We start from the raw sequence: 25,695 nt of genomic DNA, 5'->3' as shown, positions 1-25,695 counted from the left end.
CAAAATGGTCAGCTGCTGACGGTGTGCTGCAGCCGATTGCTGTATCATTTCGTTTGTAATGTCTTGGGGCTTGCAAGAGTCTAGGTACAGTGGCTGCTCTAATTGCACAAACAAAGATAGCAGCCGCAGCTTGTTTCAATTCTTACAGTGTGAGAAGTGGGGGTAAATGTGGATACAACAGTTATGGAGAAGCAAATACAAACACTACAGTGGACTATTCTCCCTCTCCGCACTCCCTCTCTACATTCCCTGACATCACATTGTTTACAACACAGGGAGTAGCCTGTAGTCGGAACAACCTGAATTCAGCGGCAAATACCCCTCAAAGGGCCTTCCACCCAATGGCTTCGACCAATTTTCATGACATCACAGTTAATCTCCTTATACCTTCTATCGTGACGTTGCAGATTGCTGGCAGCGGTCGCTTAGTGGCTAGAGCGGTACCCACCAGTTTTCAGATGAGTACAAGCTTTCTCTTGCATGGATGCTTGGCTTTCTTTGGGGTGAAATGCTTGGGAAGGGGGCCACAATTGAGCATTACCACACCAGCCAGATTTGGGGTGATCAATGGTGAAAGAAAAAAAAAAAGGTTGCAAATGGGCCACATGGCAGATTTAGAACTGATGCATCAGATGGTAGGCCTAAAACCTTTTCCTCTTGCATTTTATCCAAGAGAAGCCAAACACCAGGCTGGGAGAAGCTTGTATGCACTGAAACTGGTGGGTACCTCGTGGCATTGGGGGGATCAAGCCCAACACCTCCTGCATGCGAGGCAAATGCTCTGACCATCACTAGTTCACCACTGCAGTTTTAGATGGCTGCTCCTCCCAATAAAAGAAAAAAAAAATGATGGGAATTACGTTTGGAACCATCTGATTTTTTGGCACGATTGGATCCAATTGTTTTAAAACTAATTAGTTTCATATTCGTTGGTTCCAGTAGGCTTCAGTGGTCTTCAAAAATAATTGGTCCAAGCTGAACCAGTTATAACCAAATTTAATTAGTTCCAATCAGCTCTAATTGGATTTTCTCCTAAGACTGCTCGGAGCAAAGTTACTAGATCCTTTCAGTTTTCAAACTCCCTCCGCAGCAGCTGCGTCGAGGTGCAGCCCATTTTTGTTTCCACTCACCAGATGGCGTGGCGGCCACGGTTAGCCGGTGCACTGGAGTGGAGCGCTGGCGGTTTTCAAGTCAAATAGCAATCTTTGCCTTGAAATTGTGACATGCAATGTGGCTCAAATTTTTACAGCTCACTAGTGTGTTCGTTGGATGTTGGGGATAGGCTATAGGGGATAGGGGACAGGATAAAGCACCAGCAGCAAAGCTGCTCCCTCCCCCAAGGTATTCTTTACCACCGCTCTTGCTGAAAAAGAAAAACAAGCTAAGCAAAGATACTTTCCTTCTGTCGGTAGCGCAAAAAGCATTCATTACGAGGCACAAGGGATGCCCAGACTCCAATCACTAAACAAGGCTTCACAGTTGATGAGCTTTTTTGCTGGCGGTGGCAACTTTCTTGTGGGTTTGAAGACAGCGGTTTACATCGCTTGCATAAAAATGCATCCGTGTGACAACAAAAAAATACAGCACTTGGCACATGAACGTGGACATGTGCTGATCACAGCCAAGCTGCGATAGATTGCACTCATCCAGCTCATCCAGGACCTTCCAAAGAAAGTCCCCACAGAGACATGCCTCATCAAGGCACAGTGAAATTGACTCATTTACAAGTCTGACAAAATGTAGCATCTTAAAGCTGGGATGCCTTAGACTGCCTTATTTGAAGCTCCGGTATGCTGTGAGGTATGTGTCAGAACCGACGACTGGAGCTTCTTAGCTAATATCCTGCACGCACAACTCGCACTCAGTGTGCATGTTTACTTTATGTACAACATACCCAGATAAGTAATATACTACACTGTCATCTACAGAGCGTTTGAAGTAGCTGTGCTCATCACTCATTTGGTCAGGAGTAATACGTGGAAATGAAGTCATTTCCAGCAGCCTATCCTCAATCTCGGTGCGCAAGCTAGCTCTGTTTGAGCGATGAGCCTCTCCAGCGGTATTCAATGTGTCTTCCACACTGACAAGCACAGCATTCGGTTCGCCTTGGAACACTTCCATGTAGTGCTGTCTTGATGGGCATGTACAGGCTCAGCAAGTGAAATTCACAACAGTAGGGTGTGACTCATCTCCTCCAAATGACCGTGCGAGGCCAAAATGCTACTGAAAGAAGAATGGCAAGCATTAGAGAAAAAGTTCATGTCTCTAAATTGTAATTCAAAGTGAAGCAAGGTCATTCTGTTACCTCCAAGGGGTCCTGGTTAAGCTTGGCGGTCAGTATATAAAATGCTCCTTTGTCGAACAGATGATTGATATTATCTAGGGTCTACAACAATGTGACACGTAGAGAGACTGTTGTGAGTTATGAGGCAAACAGCTTGGTGCCCTTTTCGACTGCAGTTTGCTCAGTCACGTTCAAGACCTCCAAGAAGTGCTTTATAGTCTGAAAGAAATTGTGTGAATATTTAATGAAGCAATGAAGCGGTGCATGTGCTAGCAACCCTAAGCTCTAGGAAGAGCAGCTAAGCTGCTTGCCTGTATCTCTTTGGAATGGCGCCTGATTCCCCTGTATGGAAGCTTGATGTTGAGCGCATCAAAAACATCGTTCAGCACTCTTGTGAAGGTCTCAGTGCTTTCAGTCTTCCAAGCCAGCAACTTTTGCTTCCCCCTGTATACGCGTATTCCAATTGATGTTCCACGGCTAAAGAGCTGTAGAAAAAAAAAACAGCATTTTTTTCAAATCTTTGGACATAAAAAAAACAGTATGCTTTTACAAAAACACGATCTACCTGTGTTGCTAGTCTGATGCTCATTTTACGCATGTTGTCATGGGCAACATGTGCTTCAGTCAGTTTTGGCACAACCCACACATGTTTGTTTTTCTCTACTTCGTAGAGCGTCACAAAATGCCGGAAATAGATGCGAAGGTTGCCTGCCTGAAAGTAGCAAAATTAAACTGTTAAACCACTGAAAATTTGCACATGCCTTTTTCTTTACCATTCCATAGGTGTACTTCCTCAGATGATTTCTTATACATTTGATAATGTGTGAAACATCACATATGAAGTAGATGTTTTGGGATGGGCCCCATGGGTGCTCTATAAAGTGATGAGGTGCATCCATTTTGCCTGACACTCCAATCTGGCTCCACATAGATCTGTTGTTGCCAGCTCCGTCACTGATCAAAGCCAGCACTGACGCATTGCTCTTGTGCAGTTCCAGGACAGCGCTCATTACAAGTTCTGCAAGAACTTTTCCAGGAGCTGCTCCTTTTGTTGCAAAGCATGCGACTGGCTGCACCCAATCTTCAAAAAGAGTGGCACAAACATCAGTACCAATGTGTGGTCGGCAAGTTGATTTGTGTTTGGTGCTGCAACTTCGCCATAATCGACAAATCCATCCATTTTCATGAGGCCTTATTGAAGGAGATGCCCTGCTTTAACTTCACCTCATCGAGGAGCAATACTCCTAGCCATCTTAGGTGGCTTTTGTCAGAGAAATGGTTTTTGATGCTGTTTAGCGCAACTTGGTTGAAGCCATACTTGCCCTTTATTATTTGTCGAAGGCGAGACTTTGATGGTAATGGTAGCAGCTGCATGTCAGAAATTAATGTGTAGGCCTTCGGGCTTGAAATGTGCTGTAGCAGACATGTCATAAGCCACTCGGCATCATACTGCCTCCCTTTTCCCGACTTTGCTTTTGCTGCTATGAAAGCTGTCTTGAAGGCTAACTGCTGTCTGGCTGGAAGGACACCAAAAGCGCTGTCAAGTGTTTCTTCGGTTATTGTGCTGAGCTTTTTCTTCATCAAAACAAGCTCTTCTTATAATTTTTCTCGCCTTGAGGTTGTCCGAATAACCTTGCGATACATCGACTTCAAGCAAGCCTTCTGCTTTTTCTTGCAGTCTTTGTGCTTCTTTGTCCGCTGCAAAAAAAGTTTGTCCAAGGTTTGGCACTGGGCACATGTAGCATTAATGCTCAACACAGTGCATGTGTTGTGCCTCCACGTTTCACCTTCCTTTGTTGCCACCACTGACGATGAGGTTTTCAAATACTTTTCAGCAGGGCATCCCTAGCACAACTTCAGCTTTCCATCTTAAGTAAGAGTAGTGCAGCGCAAAAAACAGGGACAGAAGGGGAAGACACAAACAACATGACGTCTCCTTCTGTTCCTGTTTTTTGCGCGGCATTACTCTTACTTAAGATGAATCACCGAGTAGCCCACACCAAGATTTTGATAGGCTCAGCTTTTCAGTATGTTGAATCGGGCTTTTTAAGCCTTCAAAGGACTTCTCAGTGTTCTGCTTCCCGGTGTAGACACTGCGAGGCACAAGTCTGCACAAACCGTCAAATTAATGTTCTCCGACAGTGTCAGAGACATTTCCACACAGGGAATATTGTTCCTTATGCCCAGCTTGTGCAATACAGCCATTGCTTCAATAACGTCAAAAGACCAACCTAGAACCTTTTGACGGTCTTTGGCCAAGCGAGATAACATGAGAAATGATGATTCGGTACTCTCCAGCAGTGGGCTGTTGGCTGTTATCTGCTGAGAAGGTGGCGTCGTTGTTTATTTCTCCGACTGCTGCAGTCGCATGCTCACCTTGTTTTTTTCGACGCTTGCATTTTGCAGGTGAGAGTCTACAAGTAGGCCCTTTACGTTTCCTTGTTGGTTTTGACAGGTACTTTGGACAGTTTGGGAACAAGCGGGGCACGGCGTCATCTTTCAGTGCCCACTTGTCGCACGGAATCATCTCCACATCACCACAAATGTTGTGCTTGAAGACCTTCAAGATGTCATCATCGTGGAAATGAAGATCGCAAACGGATCACGATCTCGAAAGCTTTTTGTCCAGCCTTGGTACTGCCTGCTCCCACAGTCGAAAGCATTCAGCATCGCAAGGCGGCCTGAAAAAATGCCTCTTCTCTCCCGAAGATCGCACGGAATCGTAACCACTATTGCACCCTGGCACGAAACACTGTGGCATGGTTCATGCCGTTACCAGCGAGACACAGAAACACTGCTCGAAATCAGCGGGCACGAGCGCAAACGTTAGCAAACGGGCACACTGCCACTTGCTCCCCACAAAGTTCTGCGGTGCGGCGTCTCGCGTCTCTCCGGGCAAACTCCGCCGTGCGCGCCCTCACGCGGAGCGCAACAGAGAAGTGTCAGGCGGCGCACCGCAGTTTGGGAACTGGAAAGAATCTAGTAACGTTGGCTGGGAGTGTGTGCTCTACCTTGTGCCAACATTTTCACAAGGGAATTAAAATTATGAGAATTTCATGTTTTTATGGATATCAAGCCAAACAAGCATGTATCACACACTGCAATCAGACACTACTAGTGTCAGCTCAATATATATATATATATATATATATATATATATATATATATATATATATATATATATATATATATATATCCACAGAACATACTATTGCACTCGCTTATAACCCATTCAAGGGTGCCTGAAACAGTCTGCACTGAGAGTAAGAAAAGCGAAAGACTGCTTGATATTGAATCACCCATCATGCTCCAGCAAATATATTCGGTCTAGCTTTTGTGACACCAGAGGTAGCTCTCAGAAGTTGTAAATACCCTCCACGTGTGCGGTGCTCCAAAACACTGCAAATGAACTTAATGTGTATGTAATGGGTGTCAGGTGACAGCAGTATGCAGTGGACTACATATGACATCAACATTTTTGTGACCTCAAAGACAGTGCTTTCAAAGTGTATGTTCTGTAATCAAGGCGAGTGCAGGCAGAGTCAGGCAAGGGATGAAGTAACAAGAAAAATAGTTGTTTGTTCCACAAACCCAATAAGGTATGAAAGCACAAAGTACAGTCTAAGCACACATTTTTTTGTGTTTGTGCATCGGTGATTGTCTGATGGCTATCACCGGTAGTTTTTAGTGCGAAAGCACTTCAAGCTGCACTCCCTGCTGTTTCAGCAGTGTGAGTCTGTGTGTGTGAAAGCCTCGGAGTAGCACTGGCTCACTGGGTCAGTGGGCATCTCATTTGTGTAGTGAGTAGGTGGTGGCATCCACCTACAAATTGAGGCAGTTATGCGCCTTTTCTTTTCTCAAAACCAGTGGAAGGTTTAGACTCCACTGATTTGAAGAAAGGAAAGGTGTATAACTGGCTCCCTGGGTCAGTGGGCACCTCAATCAAGCTTTGGGATAAGTGGAGATCATGTCCACCTGCAAAAAACCGTGCTTAGCAATGCTAAACCACCAGCCATTTTTTATTCTTGACATCTGCTTTTTTGACAGAACATTGACAGTCTTGGTTATTGTATGATGCACAGGTCAAGACACCTGATGGAGTGACACACAAGATTACCTTTGCCATACTGGTGGTGGCTGCTGGACCACATTCTGGGGAAGTGGCCAAGCTGTTGCGTATTGGTGCTGGATCAGGAATTCTGGGAACAGCCCTGCCTTTGGAGCCTAGGTTTGTATGTTCAGCTCGAGAGATTCACTGCCACTTTTGTGGTTTTGCGGTAACCTGAAATGGCTAAAATCTTGCATTTGTCTGATATGAGGTCCCACATGAGCCAAGTGTTGGGCTTCCATTGGAAGTCCTGAAACAGATGCATATACTGTGAATGAAGATGCCTAATTCTCAAAATTTTTAAGCCTTCTGGTTTTGTGCCACCTTAGCTGAGGAAAACTCCTGGGAGGCTAGCAGCACTTCTGGTACTTAAATGGACATATCTAGAGGCCCTATCAAATAATGGTATTGACAAGCGCCATGTCATGGCATTTCCTTGAAGGAGCAGAGGCACCAAATTTTAGTTGTGTGTTCTGTCTTTGGAATGATGCGCAGCACATTAGAAAACATGGACAGCCACGTGATATGACAGTGCCTGGGGAGGTGAGGCGCATTTGTCCCTACTTCCCTCGTCTGCCTCGAGATGGCGCTAGCATGAATCGGACTGCCCGTGCCTGTTGTCTAGCCTGTTCCACGTTCTGTCCTATGGGTGATCCTGTGAATTCTGATGCTGCGGCGCTGATTCACTCTCCTTAAGCAGATACCATTAACATTACACGGCCCTGTTATCATTGCTGAACACCTTAGTGTGTATGCCAAGCGAATATAAATGGTTTTGAGTGCAGAATCGCCGTTGATCGCGATGTGCCAAACTGCGGTCGCAGCATTTCAGTTGCTGTTGGGGTAGCCCATTGCGATTTAATATATTCAGTTTTCACCATTTTAATTATTATTTACAATTTTCCCAATGCCTCCCACTCAATTTCATGAGGCTGGATAATATATATCTATATTTTTAATACTTCAAATTGGTACTTGTGTGAAGCTGCAGACAAGCTGCAAATGCAGTTCTGCAACACAGGAAATGAGGCAAGTATAGTGGCGGAGTCTGGGATACATATGATTTACTTTGACAAACACCAGCGAAGTAGAGCAATAATTAGCCTTGCTAGCATTTCTTAACAAGTGGCAAAGACGATACTGACATAAATTTTTAGCAAAATATTTACAGCAATGGCAGAAAGAAGACATGGCACAAGTCAGCGCTGTACTGTAAAAGTACTTCTGCATATCCTTAACCACAGTTTACCAAAAAATATGAATCATTCACTAACGTTGGCATGCAGGGTGGCCATAATATATGGATGAACGAGTAGGCAAAATGACATATGTAATGCAAGGCAGAAATTAACATTTCTATGCAGTGAACACATGGCTTTATATGTGATGTGCAAATACGCATGTCTTGGTTTTAAGCACAGTAATAAAATATTTTCCAGCTGAATGAGGGCTGTCAGGAGGCTGCACTGGTGGCGAAAAAGTCTGACAGCCCAACAACCATTGACTGCAGGCACTCAGTGCCTGTATTAAGAAATTTTTCTTTCGCAGTGCTTGATAAGTAGTTCGTATCGAACACCTTATGACCTTTGCTTGCGTGTTGGCTATTTTCCTAGTAATAATTATGTACTCTTACATTATCTGATCCTTTGAGCATTCCTCTCATGTTCAACTTTGATGAGGTGCACAGGTTTCGGTCCTACACTCATTATCATCTCATGGCAACCCACTACATTCTTCAATAAAAAGGCGCACTACCGCTTATCCTAGCTTTGAGAGTTTGCGAAGGTTTTGGCTTTTGTTGGGCTCATTTTTCTTGAGCTGCTTGTAGTACTGGTGCATTTGCAATCCGACGTAGTAGTGCAACACTTGTGCCATGATATCTCTTTTATCTTCTGGACACAGAAAAGACAGACTGAAGTTTTCTGGTGTGTAGTGAATGCTTATGTCATACACTTCATCATCAGCGCGCTTCTGAAATATTTTTTTCTGTCTGCTTCATGACGTAGAAGAGTGCAGAGGGAGGATGTTTAAGCCCTCCATGTGTTTTGCACATTACTAGAGCTGCTTCAGGCTTTTTTGCCACATTATCTGTTGCAACTAACCCGAAAAACGGGAACAAGTTGGTGTATTACCAACTCGCCCGCCTAGCTATTGTGTTGAACTAACCTGAGTCTACACTGTGAAGAACCCGTCTCTTTCAGTAGCTTCCTCGACAGAGAGCCTGTCACATAATAAACGATGCAACCTCTCACACTGGTTTCCACAGAGGCACTCTCAAACACAGCCTCGCAGCATCGCGCGCGGATATAGCGCGGCGGGTGGACGCGGCAGACCCGACCCAGAGTGGCGCCCTCTCTCGGCGTGGTGGGAAGTTCGTCTGAATATTTTCCGCGGCGGCTCCATGGCGAAGGCGCGCCGTCGTATCACCTAAAGTACTTCTAGCACTGTGGCTGTGTCATCACTGACGATTTGAGAGCACTTGAGGCATACAAAAGTTGCAGCATGGGCACTGCTTTCTTCATTTTAATTCACACCATCTCTCAGGCGACCCTGCCTAAGGGTTAGAATCGCGAAAAATGAATAAGCAGCTGTTATATTGCGGATTTTGCATGACACATGTGACCTGTCTGGTGTGACTCTGTGCCATTAACTATAAACCTAATGGTTTAGTGCACCTTTACATCACACTCAAACTTTTCCAGCGTTTTCCAGCCCAAAAGATTTGAAAACCAAAAGCTACATGCTTATGAGGGCTCCTGAATCAGTTTTATTGCTGCAAAGTGCTCCAGATTAGAAGTTTTAGTGCTCCTGAATTGACGTTTCTCTGTTCCAAAATGCTCCAAACTGTTTATTTTCTGGGCTCTCAAAATTGCTGCAAATTGAATTTTATCGGTAGCATCACTGCAAGTGACATAGCCACTAAGCCACCATAGCGCACCGAAAAGCATAATGAACATTGTGTTAAGAGGGGATCATCATCAGTTGGTGTTGTTGAAGGGACACTAAAGGGAAATGTAAGTTCCGTTAAATTGAGAGGTTAGTTTGCTAAGATTGCAAATACGTCAATTGTACTGAGGGTAGAGCTTGAATAAGCCACAAAATTATATCTCCGTATATATCACATATTTTGCTAACACAGTGCACATACTTTCTTTTGTTTCTGGTCATAAGATTTTAGAGCACAGCTCTTAGGCACCTGTTCATGGGTTGAGCGTCGGCATCAGTCTCGAAGTCAAAACCGGCAGAGTGGACGAGGAGCACAGCGGAGGATGAAAGTACGGCGATAGCTAAGAGAGCACAAGCAGGGAAGCGGAGGAAGGAGGTACAGCAGGAGCATGAGAAGAAATGTGGAGGAGGAGTGTATGGTGAAAGTGTGAGGAGGAATGCAGAGGAAGTGGGCATGGCAAAAGTAGGTGAGTGCGCAAGGAGGAAAGTGAGTCAAGAGTGGTGGAATCTGCCATGCTTTATTTGCGGCAGCCGCTACAAAAGGTCCAGCCGAGCAGAGGCGCACCACCGCCATTCAGCACTGTGTCTCGTGTGATCACTTATGATTCAAATAGCTCATCAGCTGTGCTCATATTTTTCATTACTGAGTATCATTATTTTCGGCCAATTTTTTAAAAACCGAGTGTTGTAGATGGTTGCATTGTAAATTTTTCTGTGTTTGTAATGCAGGAAACGCTACGTTTATGTTGTGCATTGCCCAGACGGCCCTGGCCTCAACTTTCCGCTGGTGGTAGCACCTGACGGAGTGTACTGCCGAAGAGAAGGCCTTGGGGGCCACTTTGTGTGTGGAAAGTCCCCTGCTCCGGTGAGATTTTTTTTTTTCCAACACATTTTACTTTGACTTCAATGTTTATTCTTGTGGAGCCTCATTTTACTCTTTAATAACCACCCCCATTGCTATCACTCTAGGATAGGAAACGGGAATTTCACTTGCAGAGACTAGTCATCTTAGTGTGCAAAAGAAGAAACTGCCTTGGAGAGTGCACATATGTGTGAAACATGGCAAAATATCTTTATTGCAATGACTTTATTTGGTGTTATTAAGTATACAGTAGAACCCCGCTGTTACGTTCCTCACTGCTGCATTTTCCCGGCTGCTACGTCGTTTTCATCTGGTCCCGGTATAGCTTCCATAGGATCCAATGTATAAGGAACCCCACTGTTACGTAGTAGTTGTGAAAACGTTCCTGCATGATACGTCGCAACTTAGCACCCCGAACACGCCTGGGCTGAAGTAGGCAACGCGCTCCAACCGCCATTTTGACTTTTGGCGAGTTTTGGCCGGGCTTGACTATGGAACTGGCTGCAAGAAGCCACACGCAAGTTCGAGAGGCCGCCACTAGGTGGCCGTTCGTGAAAAATGCTCTCACTTTTACGGTCTTCGCATGTTTGTTGGATGGGTCGACTTTTCTTCTATCGTGCTATCGTCATTGTGCATTAAGCCTCATGAACATCGAACTTGTGCTTAGATGGAGTTGCGCAAGCGGAAGGCACTTTCCCTTGAGGAAAAGCTGGACGCATTAAACGCAGTCGACAGGCAGCCAGCGTGGAAGAGGGTCGACATTGCCAAGTACCTTGGTCTCCCACCCTCGACGCTTAACAGCATCGTCTCGAAGCGTGCCGAGATAGAGGGGAATGCCGCGCTCTTCGGCCCGAAAGCAAAGCAGGCTCATGGCAGAAACGGCAAGCCACCATTCTGGATTTTGATTCCTAAGCGCACTCTGTGGAAATAAATTGTCTATAGTTGAAACTGCTCTTTCTTCATTTATTTTCGGAGCTTTCCTCACTGTTGCGTTTTCCCGGCTGTTATGATTTTTTTCCCCAGTCCGGTGAAGATTCTTGCAGGAACATGTTGCTTGGGTGGTGCCTCAAACCACTAGAGTAAAACATAACTTTTTATGGGAGGGTGGTTACCAACCTTTTCAAGAATGTATGTTATGTAATGCCATTTCTCTTGGTTACATTTCATGGAACGAGTCTATGCTATACACCCTGCTTTTCAGGCTTAGATTGACAGCAAATCAAATTTGTGTAAGAACATTTTGCTTAGCTGTTTCATTATTACATTAATATTTCAAAAGTTTATTAGTTTTATTTTGGTAGAGCATACCATATTTACTCGATTCTAGTGCACATCTTTTTTCTTGAAAATTTTTCCTAAAAATGACATGCATGTTAGAATCGAGTACTAAAATGAAACTACGCCAGCAACACCCTATTTTTTTTTTATTGTCATCGGCACCACAAAATAGCGGCTTGGTATTTCTTGCTTATCAATATCATCAATGTTTCCTACCTGTACTCCATCTCATAAGTTCCTTGCAAAACTATGGAAGATAGAGACCTCCTCAGCCAGTCAGGAGGAAGCATTAAACGTTTTCCTCCGCGCCAAGTCGTCTGCTCATAGTGTAAACAGATATGGTTAGAAAAGTGTATAAATCAACGCTGTTCTAGGAACCATAAGCGTGTGCATGCTTACATACGCTAAATGCAGGCGTTTTCGGGGACGTTACTCCATTTCTCACATCCGCACATTTAGTTCATCATATGGAAACGGAGACGCAACGATAAGCTCTGCCTAGTGGTGCCAGCTGGTTGTTCGAAAAAGAATCATTTTTGCCAACAAACCGACATTCCTTTTCAAGCTTAGAGGCAGCAGAATCGTCACTGTAAATAAATAATAAAGCAAATATATCGCACATACTCTTTGTTATAGGTGAGATGAGATGAACGAAAAGCCCTGTGCCTTATTTATTTTCAGGAAACAAACTGAAAATGGCACTAACAACGATGAATCCAGTCCGAAGCGAAGGGTCCTGCTTCGAAAGGTGTCATCATTTTGGAAACGATAATTAAGCCAGGTGCTGTTTTCATGTACGCAGGAGCCATATGCTAAAATCGGGGAACAGCATATGTAACACGAGCGTATGGTGAGGCTCGATTTGAAATAGCATTTGACACATGTACATTACGAAGCACGCTACAGTCGCCGACCGATTTTTTGGACTCGAAGGGACCCGAAAAATGGTCCGAATAATCGAACAGTCTGAAAAATCTGTGACGCACGAAAAAGTAACTTTATTGACATGAAATCGGCTTAAAAATATCACTGATTTTACCTTGCAGCAAATTTCTCTTGCTGGCGACGATTTGCGCCAAAGTTGTGCTTTCACTGTACACGCTAGACAGCAAGGTCACTGCGTTTAGTTGGAATGCTTCCCACGCTTCTTTGACGGACCTGGCGGGGCCATGTTGTCCACAACCCGAGTGTGCACCACACTGCTCGTTCAACGCACGCAAAGATAAGGCACTTTCGTTCAAAGTGGCGGAACCACCGGACGCAATCACAAAACGGCGAATGGATGTAACTTCGTGAAGACTGAGCGCCACTCGGTAGACGCGGTCAGAGAAACCCAAGTGACGAAATGGCGAACGTATGAGACCCACCGCGGTGGCTTAGTGGTTAGGGTGCTTGGCTACTGATCCGGTGTACCCGGGTTGGAACCCGACCGTGGTGGCTGCGTTTCGATGGAGGCGAAACGCAAAGGCGCCCGTGTGCTGTGCGATGTCAGTGCACGTTAAAGACCCCTGGGTGGTCGAAATTATTCCGGAACCCTCCATTACGGCACCTCTTTCTTCTTTTCTTCCCTCAGTCCCTCCTTTATCCCTTCTCACCGAGATGTGAGATAGCTCCTCACAATTTCCATCCCCCAACAACCAATTTTCAACGTATGGGACAAGCGATAACTGCCCGCGACAACGTCGGCGACGGCTACAAAAGCAAGTTGACAGCGATGACAATCCGACTGCCACCTCAAAGTGTCAGAGATCACAGGGACCTCTACTGGCAACAATTAGGTACCGAAAGTATGTCAAGCCAATCCAGCTGCACCGTAAATCCACCTCAATCCAAGATGGCGCCTTTTGTGCCGGCGAAAAGCCGATAAGATGGCCAATTTTGGCCCGCAGGCGACTGAAATTAGTCCGAAAAATCGAACTTTCGGACTTTTGAAGCCCGAAATATCCGTCGCGAATATGTATGTACTTCTATGGGGTGACTGACGGTGCCTCATCGAGGTCCGAAATATTCTGCAAGTCCTCTGAATTATTGGAGTCCGAATTACTCGTCGGCTACTGTATTTGTTTTTAGCGTATGCTAATCCCATATGCCCATTTTATGCTGGCACTACATGCTGCAGTGCCATAACATCGCCTCTGCACTCATCGCAGCTTTGGCAATGCTGCAAGGAACTACTGAGATGGAGTAAAGCCTACCACAGTTGTGGTTGCCAAGGCCTCGCGAGCATATGAAGTGTCCCATCAGACTTGAGCCAACATGGAAACGTTGGTTGTGTAGATGCGCCGAGTTCACTAAAATGCCGGGTTGAAAAAAGAAGGCGATTCTGTGTGCGGAGGCTTTCTAAGCACATACTGGCGCAGCCGGGCAGCCCCGTGACAAGCGCACCACCGCCATCAGCTCCGCCAACACTCCTGTCAAGGGCACTCGGTGTCTTGGCAGCCTGCCAAGTTTGACAAGCGTGCCACCACCTCAGGAGCTCTCGTCGAAGGATAAATGCGCCATGAGCTTATTGGAGAGCAGCATCTTGGCGTGCTGCCAAGGCTTGCACTGCAGATAGTGACAAGGGCATGAAAGAAAGCTAAAAAAAGCTAATGCTTTAAAATAAGGTGATCTTGTGTACAGAGGCAAATGAACATTAATCGGGAAGCCTCACGTGCATTTGGTGTTCCTGAAATTAATGTGCGTATCGGCAAATGCAGCTGGCAAAGCAGAAAATCCTAACAGTGATGGAGTTAAATGCTAGTTGGTGCTTGGTTATTAATTTTGTGAAAAGGAGTAGATTTTCAGTTTGAAGGAAGTCTGATGTCTGCCAGAAAGGCGATTGAGGCAGTGGCACGGTTTGCTTCATCGTGGCTTTAGAGCGGTTGCAATAAAAGTGTGTTGTTCTAGGTGAGATTATTCATTTCTTTATAGAAAGATGAAAAGTTACGATCCAAATCATTGCACTTTTATTTTTCTGACCTTGAAAAACGGGTCCACGTTATAATCGAGTAAATACACTACATCGATGCCGTTATATTTTGTTATTCAAAGGGAATTGAAATTGTTTCCTTATGTTCATCGTTCTTTTGTTACTCAATGCATACTGGTGGGCTAGCTAGCTTTGACATCACACTTGGTCACTGTACTCTATGCAAATGCACATGGACATTAGAAAGAAAATAGATGCAGCACAAACGCCCTTCATCGTAGCTTAGTTGCTTTGGTTCTCGGCTGCACAGCGCAAGGACACAAGATCAAGTCCCAACTTTGTCAGCTGCATTCCAATAGAGGCTAAATGCGAAAATGACCGTGTGCTGTATGATATCAGTGCATGTTAAAGACCACTGGGTGGTGCATTCGTCGGTTACTCCCTTCTTAGCTGGTATAATTTCATATAAAAAATTGTAGCCATTATGTTGACAATTTCCACATATTAAAAAGATACTGAGGACAATGCTGTCAAATTTTTTTTGCTACTAAAATTCGATAGTTTGGCATTTTGTGGTTTTGTTGCCGCTTGTCCAGCAGCGAAAGGTGCATTTATTGTTAAGAGATTTGGATTTGAAGTTGATAAACTTTTTCCCGCCACTACGATTCAAACTCTGGATTCTCTGATGACGAAATAGGACAAGAGTGACGTAAAGTGGTGGAAACAGAAACAAGGACTCCGTGATTGGTAGCAGCGAGCACTGTGCTCCCGCCTAGCAGCAGCAAAAACGAAAACTACTGCCGGCCGGACGTTGAAGGCCTTTATCAGCCATTGTCGCTTTGTACAGTTATGTTTCCACCAACATTACAATGGATCCCATACCCGATTCCGACATCGAAGTTCTCGCAAATAACTGCGGCCTACATTCAGCGACCTCAACCCCACACTGTGTGCGATGCTGTTGAGGGCGAGGGGCTGAGGCGATGGGTCTGGCAAGAAAATCCTAGTGCTGATGACTTGGCAGCGTCGCTGTCAACGCCGAGCCACCGTCACGACTGATGTGTATAGCGACTGGTACGTGTGGGCATATTTAAATTCTGTAATAATAGTCCTTGTAGGGCTGGTTATGCAGCACAGCGTCTTGGTATGTTGATGAAGCAAACATGCTGAGTGGTGTTTGCTAACGTGGAGGCGTGGGGCACATTGGGTATACACAGCTCTTTTTCCTTGTCCCAGTTGCATACCATTGAACGAACTTCATCCGAGGAGCTTTTAAAAAGGCACTTGGAGGTCCTCAGCTGCTCCACCTTTCTCATTGGAGGCGCTTAACGAAACCATGTGGGCATGCAGAACACATAGCCGCAAAGCACTCCAAAACATACTGAAACTCAGCTGGTCGCCTGTTGCGCTACCAGTTGCAGGTTTTCTTTGACTTCCAATATTCAGGTTGCCTTTTTTCTGTCTTTGTTGTATGATAAAAGTGCTCCAGTGGTTTCAAAACAAAACTTGTATACTTCAGTATCGATCAAACACATAACCTTCATGCACATTTGTCAGCTTCGGAGATCTGTGCTGTCTTTTCTCCTATTTCATCTTCACGCTTGTACTTGGGAGATTGACCTGTAGCGGCGATGCCTGTATTTTAATTCTTGCTCTTTTCTACCTTACAAGAGCATTGTTTTCAGAAAGAGTGGGGTTTTTGTGTTTAGGAACTGGTATTCTATTATATTACAATTCAACTTCAATTTCTCCTCACTGTCCCTTTAAAAGAAATGCATGTGTTCACTCTTAACACCATGGGCCGTCAAGTTTTCTTCAGAGGTAAAATTGAGAAAAAATGGCAAATTTTTTCTTAGCCTAGTGAGAGTGTGCCCTAGCCATCCCCTGTCTGCTCCTTTCATGGTATGGAACATAATGGTGCTTGTCTAGCGAGAGCTGTTTGCTTTGTGAGGAATTTTCCTTTGTTTGCACGCTGCAGGTCATACTAACAAAAAATGAATGGTGTGTTAGGCTTTCTCTGTATCTCCTTTCATACCTCATGAATATTTTTTCATGGTAATGGTTTTGTTTTGAAGATCCAGATTACCCTTCGATACTAAACCTTACTGGATGCCATGTAGTATCACCATAGTAATTCAGTGTTAAAAAAAGTGGGACATTCAAATATGCGCTCTCTTCTGGGCTGCCCAGAATCATCTGTCTCATCTGTCTGATATTTAGTTTGTGATGATAGGTCAGCTTGCGAGACTGAAGTGCATCCTTAAAGAAAGTTGCAAGTGTGACTAATGACTGTGCAAGTGTAGGGACGTTGCATGATGGATAATTCAAGATCAAGGCTTCTAAAGGTTCTGATGGTGTTTGCATTCCAATAGCACTGGATTCCATTTCAATCAGTTGGTCAGTTGGCTTTCTTTAACTTATGTTTGGTTTTTGAAGTCTCCTTCAGATTGTGGGATTTTGTTCTCTGTCAGTGCACTCTGTGGTGAAGACAGAACACTGTTCAAGATGGAGCAGCTAATTACTGCAGTGAAACTGCGTGAGCCACATGTCCATGAAATGCAGCACCTTGCACACCTTTGACTAGTTGTCACTGTCTTGCATGAGCAACAGAATCATAAGGGGACAAGTAGTAAGCTCAGTACAGCACATTTGATCATCAGAAAGGCAAGGAAAACAAAAGATGAAATTCTAAACCATCATGATTCATTATCATACCAAGAATGTGTGCACAGTAAAAATAAAAATAAATAAAAACTGGGAGGCAGTTCCTACTGCAAGCTTGAAAGGCATGGGTATTGTACTAGCATGTTCAATGGCCCTTAGGTCAGGTTTTCTGGATGCTTGACTGCGGAGTTCTCTCATGTGAGGATGCAGCACATAGCATGAGGTGCCAGCATATATGGCATACTACTATTTCGTGTTCCCTGGAAACTGCCTTGTTCCATGTCAGCACTCTTATTTTTTTTTTGTATTTGCAACATAGGTGGCTATGTCATTGTCGGGCGCGCGGCCTCATCGCATCCTAACGTAGCCGGAAGAAATGGCCGCCGCGGTTATGTGCGTGTACGCGCAGGCGATTCGGCGCGCCCAAGAAACGGCCGGCGCTTTGTGTTCCTATGTGTGTGCTTGCCGCTCAGCGGCGACGGACGAGAGACCCCCCCCCCGAACAGCAGCTACGGGGGCATCATCCGATAAGACCAAGGTCTGCGCGTCGCCTCCGTAATGACTGGAAGAACCAGCTCAAGATGCCTTCCCAACGAGCCGACCGAAGGGAGCAGCAGGGAAGCAAGGACGAGAGAGGGCAAGCTAGAAAGGAGGACCGGGAAGAGAGGAGAGATGACCAAGAAGGACTGGACAGACTGGTCGTGGATGCCGAGACGAGAGGCCGCATCCCGATGACACAGTGGTGTCACCGCATTCGTGAATAGTTGTAAATAAATTCGGCACTTTATAATCTGAAGTCTTCATGTGGTCTGGCTGAATCGGGAGAAGAAGAGAAAGGAGTGAAGGGAGGAGAGGAACCTGCCTGACTGTCATCGTCTTTCTTTTCACTCAAAGTTTATGGCTTTTCTCTGGCATTTCATGTTTTATTTGGCCAGTGTTTCTTAACTTTGATATATTTTGCCTGAAGCATCATTCTTTGTTCTACCTCTGAGCACTGGTCTACATTCACACAAACTGTGTAACATTTTTATTGCGCTCACTGGCAAATCAAGATTTTTTGCCAGAAAATTGGGAAATTGTTGCATTTTAAGTTCTTGTGCTACAGTAAAAGAAAATTAACCATTTGCAACTATAATTTAATTTTGTGAAGTAAAAAAGAAGAGGCTTATTTTCGCAAATTTTATACAGTGCCCAGAAGTGTTGTTGCACAAATATTCGTGAAAGTATTTCAAGAAAGCAGAAATGACATGATAACAGATTATTTCAACAGCATTATTTCTTCTAAAAAAAAATGTGGTATAGCTGAGACACCACTTGTGATGTTTGAGGTTAAATGATTTGTGAAGAACTTCAAATACATGTATGTTCAAGTTTGAAGTTTTTGTTATTTCATAGTTGGTCAGAATTTTCTTGACCAGTTATTTTTTTAATGAGGTTTTATACTTCCTATTAAAGTTGGGTTTTGCAGTTGCTTTGCGAATATTTATTGTGAAAAGTCAGCTGTAATCATGAGTGACTCATTTAATTTGTGGTTAAAGTGGCTTTGCCAAGAGTAGTGCAGGGAGGGGGCAGAGTGTCATAATCTCCGTTTTATTTTTATTCCAGGAAGAAGAGCCAGAAGTTGGTGATTTGGATGTGGATTATTCATTTTTTGATAAAGCTATCTGGCCAACGCTTGCTGAGAGGATTCCAGCTTTTAACTCATTAAAGGTGAATGAAATGATTATACAAGTCTTTTATTGTTCACAGCTACCGCTTTATAATCTGCATTAAAGCTGCCATATGTGTTAACAGTACAGGTTCAGTATATTGATTTTTTTTGCCAATTTCCTTCCATTGTTGCATTTCCTACCCTTCATCATTGGCTGAAACGATGCCATGCCCTCACTATTGCTGGGCTTGAGCCAGTAACAAAAGAGCAAACGCGGGCTATGGCATTTGTTCAGCCAATGGTGAAGCACAGGAACTCGAGAAAAAAATTGGATGGAATTGGTTTGGAATCTTTAGATCGTACTGGTTTAGGCAAATTCTAGGTAAAGGTTGCACCAACCAGACACACTGAGGCAAATTAACTTCATTCTCATTGGGATAAAAAAAAAGTGTAGCTAGGTATAATTTCCTTTGGCATCAATGTGGCTGGCGTTGTTGCTGTCAGGCTTGCATGGCTTTGAAACAGGTTGTCACCACGCTGTTGACTTTTTGCATTAAAACAAAATGGAGAGATTTATTGAAACACAGAGGCATATGATTGTGTTGTAGTGCACAGGTTGGTATGGACCATTTTTTATTTAGTCAACAGATGCAGCCATCTTGGGTTGTTATTATGGAGGAGGCTTTGTTGCAGTGCTCCTTGGTGTGCTACATCGAGGCCAACCCGCAGAAAGCAAAATTGCCTTATTGAGTTGTTTCAGTTGCATGAACACGATAAGTTTTTTTAAGTGCAACCATAAAAAAATCTATCGACACTGTCAGCTCGGCATTTTCATTCTTTAATGTGTGCAATTGGTGGTGCAAGACCATTCAGTCTATCATACAGCTGGGCCTCAGTGATTTCAGCAAAGGTAATTTGAAAATGTATGTAATTTCTGCAGCATAAAAATAGTTATAATGTATTGAATTTGAATACTTCTCTATTAGTAATTTCTCATCTCACTTGGCAATTCTAGAATCTAAGCTTTTTGCTTGTGACAAGCTTAATCTTCATGGAATGAGGATATAAATCCTTATTCCATTGGTATCATAATGTTCAATTCTATCAACATGAGGCAAGATCTCATTTCCACTATAATCTCATTGCAGATTTGGTCAATTGTCAGTCCCTTTAAGGGAGGAAGCTGGTCTTTAAAAAATTATTCTAATACCATAGTCACAACAATGAAATTTTTAGGGAACTTGTGTTTTTGCATGCAGATTCCAAATATGCCATATAATTTCATATAAAGCTAGCGGCATCACACCTGACACAGTGGTGCAGCAGTTAAGCGATGCGCCACTGCCCTGCGATGGCAGCTGCTGCCATCGACGGGACTTGTGAGACCCAGGCTGCTCCTCCGGAAAAATCTCTCGCGACTAATCATTAAATGAACTGCCACCTGCCACAGTGGGCAGTTTGTTCACAATCCAGTGGGCAGGTTGAGATGACGTCACAAGCTCCTCAGAGGAACCAGACAGACAGACTACGGCTTTTCGGTGGAGTGGAAACCCTAGTGCTGCTAGCACACTAGGAAATGTTTTATGCAGTGTCCTAGTCTACAACCTCTGCATTCAACATGTGCTGGCCTACCGCGTCCCTGTTCTATATTTTAGATGTTTACTATATTGTACTACCCAATTGTGATCGCAGTTTCTGGTGGAGCACTGGGCATTTTGTGTTGACTGACCACATAAGGTTTTGTCAACGCATGCATAATAATACGGGTTGCCTTTGTATCGGGCCCACTCGTTTAACACACAGCTTCATTCTCGCAAAACAAGGTAAACCTACATGTGAACTCTGCAGAGAAAAGGTCACCACGAACTACATCTTATTTTCATGCATGAAACTCTATAAACTAAGGAAAAATTTCCCACGATTTTATGATGAACACATCCCTTTCCATCCTAGCTTACTCTTAGGACAGAATTCTCTCGTTGAAATTTCTAGCATTTTTTTCGTTCTTAAAAAACGCAAACCTTCTGAACCAGATGTCGTATGTAAGAAAAAATTTTTAGCTCCCTTTCATCAAGCAGTCGTATCAAACCTTGCGTGCGTTTGGCACATGGTGGCTAACCTTAGTTGCTTATGTGCCATTAAACACAGCAGTACATAATTTAAAAACTGTAACAACAGCTGTGGAAGTGCACTCATTGTGTAAAATATCCAAAGCATACGAATTTATATTTAATTCAGTGCATGCCATGTTTTCTGCCTCTTCTCCAAGGGAGTTAATTAATAGCTCATAAAATTTCACTCTTAGTTTAGGTTTGTAGGTGCACAAAAGAAAAGGCACATGTGACATGAAGAAAAACTCATTGGCATGTTTACCTGATGATGATCTCAAATAAATTTCATTTTTATTTTGAGTCTTCTTTCACCAATACCTGTTGGCTTCTGTATGAACAGATGCTTACCAGCATCTATGGTGCAGCACTTTTTGAATATTAGCTTTCTGTCGTCCAAAAGCTGCTTATTAATACAGTACTCTTTTGTTACAGGTGAAGACTGCCTGGGCTGGATTTTATGATTACAACACATTAGACCAAAATGGTTGTGTTGGAAGACACCCAGCCTATAATAATGTGTACTTTGCTACTGGGTTCAGCGGGCATGGCATACAGATGGCACCTGGAGTTGGTAGGGCCATTATGGAGCTTATACTTGATGGCAAATACATCAGCATTGACTTAGAACGTTTTGGCTTGGAGAGGTTCATATGTCATCAACCAATTAAAGAGGCCGTCATTTTGTAATAAAAGCTCTAGTGTTAGGATAGAACTGCCAATCACCCATGTCACACTTTAAAACAAGGGGTTTGCCTGCTAGAGGACAACTATATTTTATTGCTTGACCCTCTTTACATCTGTATTCTTGGCAGGTCTTTTCACAAAACTTGGTAGAAATGTGTACTAAGTGTAAATTTAAAAAATAAAGAATTTTTGTTGTCGTTGGTCTACATATGATTTAGGTAGCCATTCTCGTGTGATGCGCTCACGCATGCAAGTAGCTCGAACAAAAAGCTTTACATTGAAATGCAAGTATGCGCAGAATTTGTGCAGCCTAGCAGTTTAATTTGGTAGGACCTACAGATCAGAACTGTATCTTGCAAGCCATGAGGCTGCACTCAAATGCAGACCTGATGCGAAATATGCCCAACTTGCTGCTGTGCTGCTTGCAGTAGCTGGTTCTTTTTTTAATATTCACAGAGGGAACAGTACGATGGAGAAAATACCAAACATGAACAAATGTGGCAGTGATCAGTGAACTGATGTCTCCTAAAATAGGAGTCCACGGAACGCCATCGCCCGTTCAGCGCGATGCCTTGTCCGTCAAGACAAATCGCTCTGCTACGTACAGTGAAACGGACGCACGGAGCGGAAAACCACGTAGAAGCGCTGCCAGGCGCCTTGCCGAAACGCGCGGGACTCAAGTTGCAGTCGTAGTTCGTCGGCCCATTGTTCTCGACAAACCCGATGCCACAAACGCCAGCATAGCTTGCGCGCCGACCGAACGGGCAGCAAGCCACAAGCTTCGCGGTGAACGCGCTTTGGATGTGCGCTGCGTTGTTCGCCGAGCGGGGGGCGCTAGTGTTCCTGGATATATACAGGAACACTAGGAGGCGCTGCAGTCACGCGCCATCTGTTGGGGCAGTAGCATACATTGCGAGGAGGAGAGATTTTTCACTCACGAGGAGGAGGAGAAATTTTTCGCTCACGGCCGATGCCGACGATACCGGCTTTTCTGCGACACGAGCTCCTTAACGCTGGCGCGTTAATAAAAGGAGTACACCGCTGGAGAGGAAAGAGGAAGCCACGAAGTTGTAGGAATAAGGAAATTGGGGAGGCCATCGAACAACAACGGTTGGCATCTAAAGTTATCTAAAGAGGAAATAAGCCAAAAATGGGAATCTTATCGACAAAAGAAACAGCAAGTGCAGGTCCTCGTCCAGGCTAAATTAAAGCAGTCCTCTGATCGCTGGCTGACTGAAGTTCGCAATGCAACTAAATGGGGGCCAAAAAAACTCTGGAACCATATAAGCTGGCTGGGTAAAGCGAATCACAGAAAGCAGGAACAGATTCACAATGCCGACGGAAAATGTTTAGAGGGAGATGACGCTGTGAACTACATTGTATCAGTTATAGGCATTTAGGAAAGACGATAGGGTAATCGCCCCAAACGAGGGAGAAACACAGGGCAGCACAATAGAAAACAGCTCAGAACTGACCAATCTTAACTGGAAAAAGGCGGAATCAAGTATTCCAAAATGCATGCCTGCAGGGATAGACGAAATTCCAATCAAGCTAATTAATGCACTTGGCCCAAGAGGCAAGGAAACGCTGATAAAAGCATTGGAGGCAGTCATAACAAATGAGCAAATTCCGCACAGCTGGAAACAGAGTAAAATGAATTTGATTTATAAAGGGAAAGGCGATAAGATGAACATAAAATCCTTCTAACATCGGTTATATACAGGCTGGCGATGCAGGCAGTGAAATTAAAAATGCAGTCATGGGTAGAAAGTAATAGAATACTCGGAGAACTTCAGAACGAGTTCAGAAGTGGTAGGCGCTTGGATGATAGCCTGTTCGTGCTTACCCAGTGCATAGAAATAGCTAAGGCGGTAAACAGACCTCTGTATTTAGCCTTCCTGGACATAAGCGGTGCCTACGACAACGTGAACAGGGAACTCCTGTGGAACATATTAAAAGATGAAGGAATCGGTCATAAGGCAATTGATTTTCTCCAGAAAATATATCGAGAAAATAAAGTTGAAATAACATGGGAAAGAATTTAGAGCACGACAACTGTCGAGGTACACAAAGGATTAAGGCAAGGTTGTCCTCTATCACCACTGCTGTTCATGCTTTATATGATAAGTATGGAAAGAAGGCTACAAGGAAGCAATCTAGGTTATAAGTATGATATGTTGCCTCCAAGGGTCATAGGAGCCCCCTTGGCTGCCATTCCAGCTTATGTCGATAAGCTCCCATCTACAGCCGACGCCGAGGGAATTGCAAGCCCATTTTCTATGCCCGAGTTGCTTGCAGCAATAGATAAGGCCCGTCGGAAGACAGCGCCCGGTCCGGACTCCATTCCGTACGAGGTTTACAAGAACTTGAGTTCCGCTGTACTCCCTCAATCCCTCGCCACCATTAACAAGGTATGGATAGAAGGCGTCTTACCAGAAACCTGGAAATCGGCTATTGTGATCCCCATCCCAAAGCCGGGGAAGCTGCTGACAAACCTTGGAAATTTCTGGCCTATATCCCTTACGCCAACATTGTGTAAGCTTACCGAAAAAATGCTTGCCACACGACTGTCGTGGTGGCTTGAGCACCATGGTCTCTACCACCCCGCCCAAATTTGCTTTCGTACGTCCATAGGTACAGAAGAAGGACTGGCTGTCTTGGCGTCAGCAGTTCTGGCATCAACTCGCAGCCACAATGTACGTACTGTACTGGCCATGGACGTTGAAAAGGCATACGATAATATCAGTCACTCTGCCATCCCGGAAGCGCTTGACATGCTGCATTTCCCCGTTAGAGTGCGCAATTTTGTTAAATCCTTCCTTGAGGGCCGACACTTCGCCATACGCCTCAGTGGTGAGGCCGGCGGATCAGGTGTGCCTCTTCGCGGCGTACCCCAGGGATCTGTATTATCGCCAGCATTATTCAATAATGCGTTTATCCCACTTGCTTGGCGCTTACGTGATGCCTCTGAGATGAAGTTCTTATTGTACGCTGATGACATAACAGTGTGGAGCACTCACAATAACGACCTGACTCAAGCAACAGCCCTACAATCAGCCATAGATATGTCAACTTATGCTTCTTCAATTGGTCTTCAGCCATAAACTCGCTGCAACACCAATTCCTCTCCATCTATCCGGAAATCTAATTCAAGAAAGTTCGAGCGCCCCGCCGCGGTGGCTCAGTGGTTAGGGCGCTCGACTACTGATCCGGAGTTCCCGCGTTCGAACCCGACCGCGGCGGCTGCGTTTTTATGGAGGAAAAACGCGAAGGCGCCCGTGTGCTGTGCGATGTCAGTGCACGTTAAAGATCCCCAGGTGGTCGAAATTATTCCGGAGCCCTCCACTACGGCATCTATTCTTCCTTTCTTCTTTCACTCCCTCCTTTATCCCTTCCCTTACGGCGCGGTTCAGGTGTCCAAAGATATATGAGACAGATACTGCGCCATTTCCTTTCCCCAAAAAAACCAATTATTATTATTAAAGTTCGAGCGTAAAATCTTAGGCTTGACAATACACGAGTCAGGAACAGGAACTGCTTGGCTTTTTCGGGCTAAAAGCAAGGAATTCAGGCGTTGAGTGTGATTGGTAGCTTTGCTCCTAAAACAGGCGGAGCCCGCTGTCATGTTGCACGACAATTGGTGCGGGCGGTTGTGCAACTGCGCCTCGTTTACCAATTCCAGCATTTTACGGGGGCTAAATGGGATCGCCTTCAAGCTGTTAATCGAGAGGCAATGAGGGTCATCACTTGCCTTCCCCGCATTACCCCGATCGTGGCGCTCCAAGAACATGCGCAGCTGAATACACTAGATGAGCTGGTGCAGCAACGACGCGATGCTCGCCGCCTAAAGTCAAACCTTACACACACAACGTGTGCACTCGGGGCATATGCTTCATCGCACTCTATTCTATAGCCGCCACCGCCAGTCCTCCCTCCCTGGCGTGTTGTACAGCTAAGCGACAACAAACCAACTGATCTACGTCGGCCATCATCTACCCGCGCGGCATCGTCGTTTCGCGACCGAATTACAGAACAAGACGCCAATCTGCCGCATGGCTCCATCGTTATATACGTTGACGCAAGCATCCAGGCCTATTAAACTACAACGGCAGTTTACTGCGCTGAACAAGAAATTGGAGGACGGTTAAGCGGTAACCGCATGAGATACGTCGCGCGTTAACGCCGCCCTCGCCCAT

The 25,695-nt window shown here is 44.7% G+C and overlaps 1 protein-coding gene and 2 pseudogenes across 2 annotated transcripts in view; 1 reads left to right on the top strand and 2 right to left on the bottom strand.

Moving 5' to 3' along the window:
• Window positions 1-21,696, top strand: part of LOC144114935 (FAD-dependent oxidoreductase domain-containing protein 1-like) — a 57,094-nt gene extending 35,398 nt beyond the window's left edge. The window contains exons 6-9 of one of the 2 annotated variants that reach the window (XR_013311166.1): window positions 6,367-6,512; window positions 10,100-10,203; window positions 18,659-18,763; window positions 21,248-21,696. Coding sequence is in view for 1 of the 2 variants with exons in the window: in XM_077648966.1 (XP_077505092.1) it covers window positions 6,367-6,512; window positions 10,068-10,203; window positions 18,659-18,763; window positions 21,248-21,502 (642 nt within the window). In the remaining variant the exon portion in view is untranslated. Of the gene's footprint in view, window positions 1-6,366; window positions 6,513-10,067; window positions 10,204-18,658; window positions 18,764-21,247 lie in introns of both variants that reach the window. The other variant, XM_077648966.1, reaches the window with a different exon arrangement.
• Window positions 1,371-2,882, bottom strand: LOC144116433 (uncharacterized; annotated as a pseudogene).
• On the bottom strand, window positions 4,136-5,178 carry LOC144114937 (uncharacterized; annotated as a pseudogene).
• Window positions 21,697-25,695: the final 3,999 nt, after the last annotated feature.

Source organism: Amblyomma americanum, chromosome 1 (genome assembly GCF_052857255.1).
Source record: "Amblyomma americanum isolate KBUSLIRL-KWMA chromosome 1, ASM5285725v1, whole genome shotgun sequence".
NCBI lineage: Eukaryota > Metazoa > Arthropoda > Arachnida > Ixodida > Ixodidae > Amblyomma > Amblyomma americanum.
Note: the sequence above shows the minus strand (reverse complement) of the source record. Positions and strands in the feature narration are given on the sequence as shown.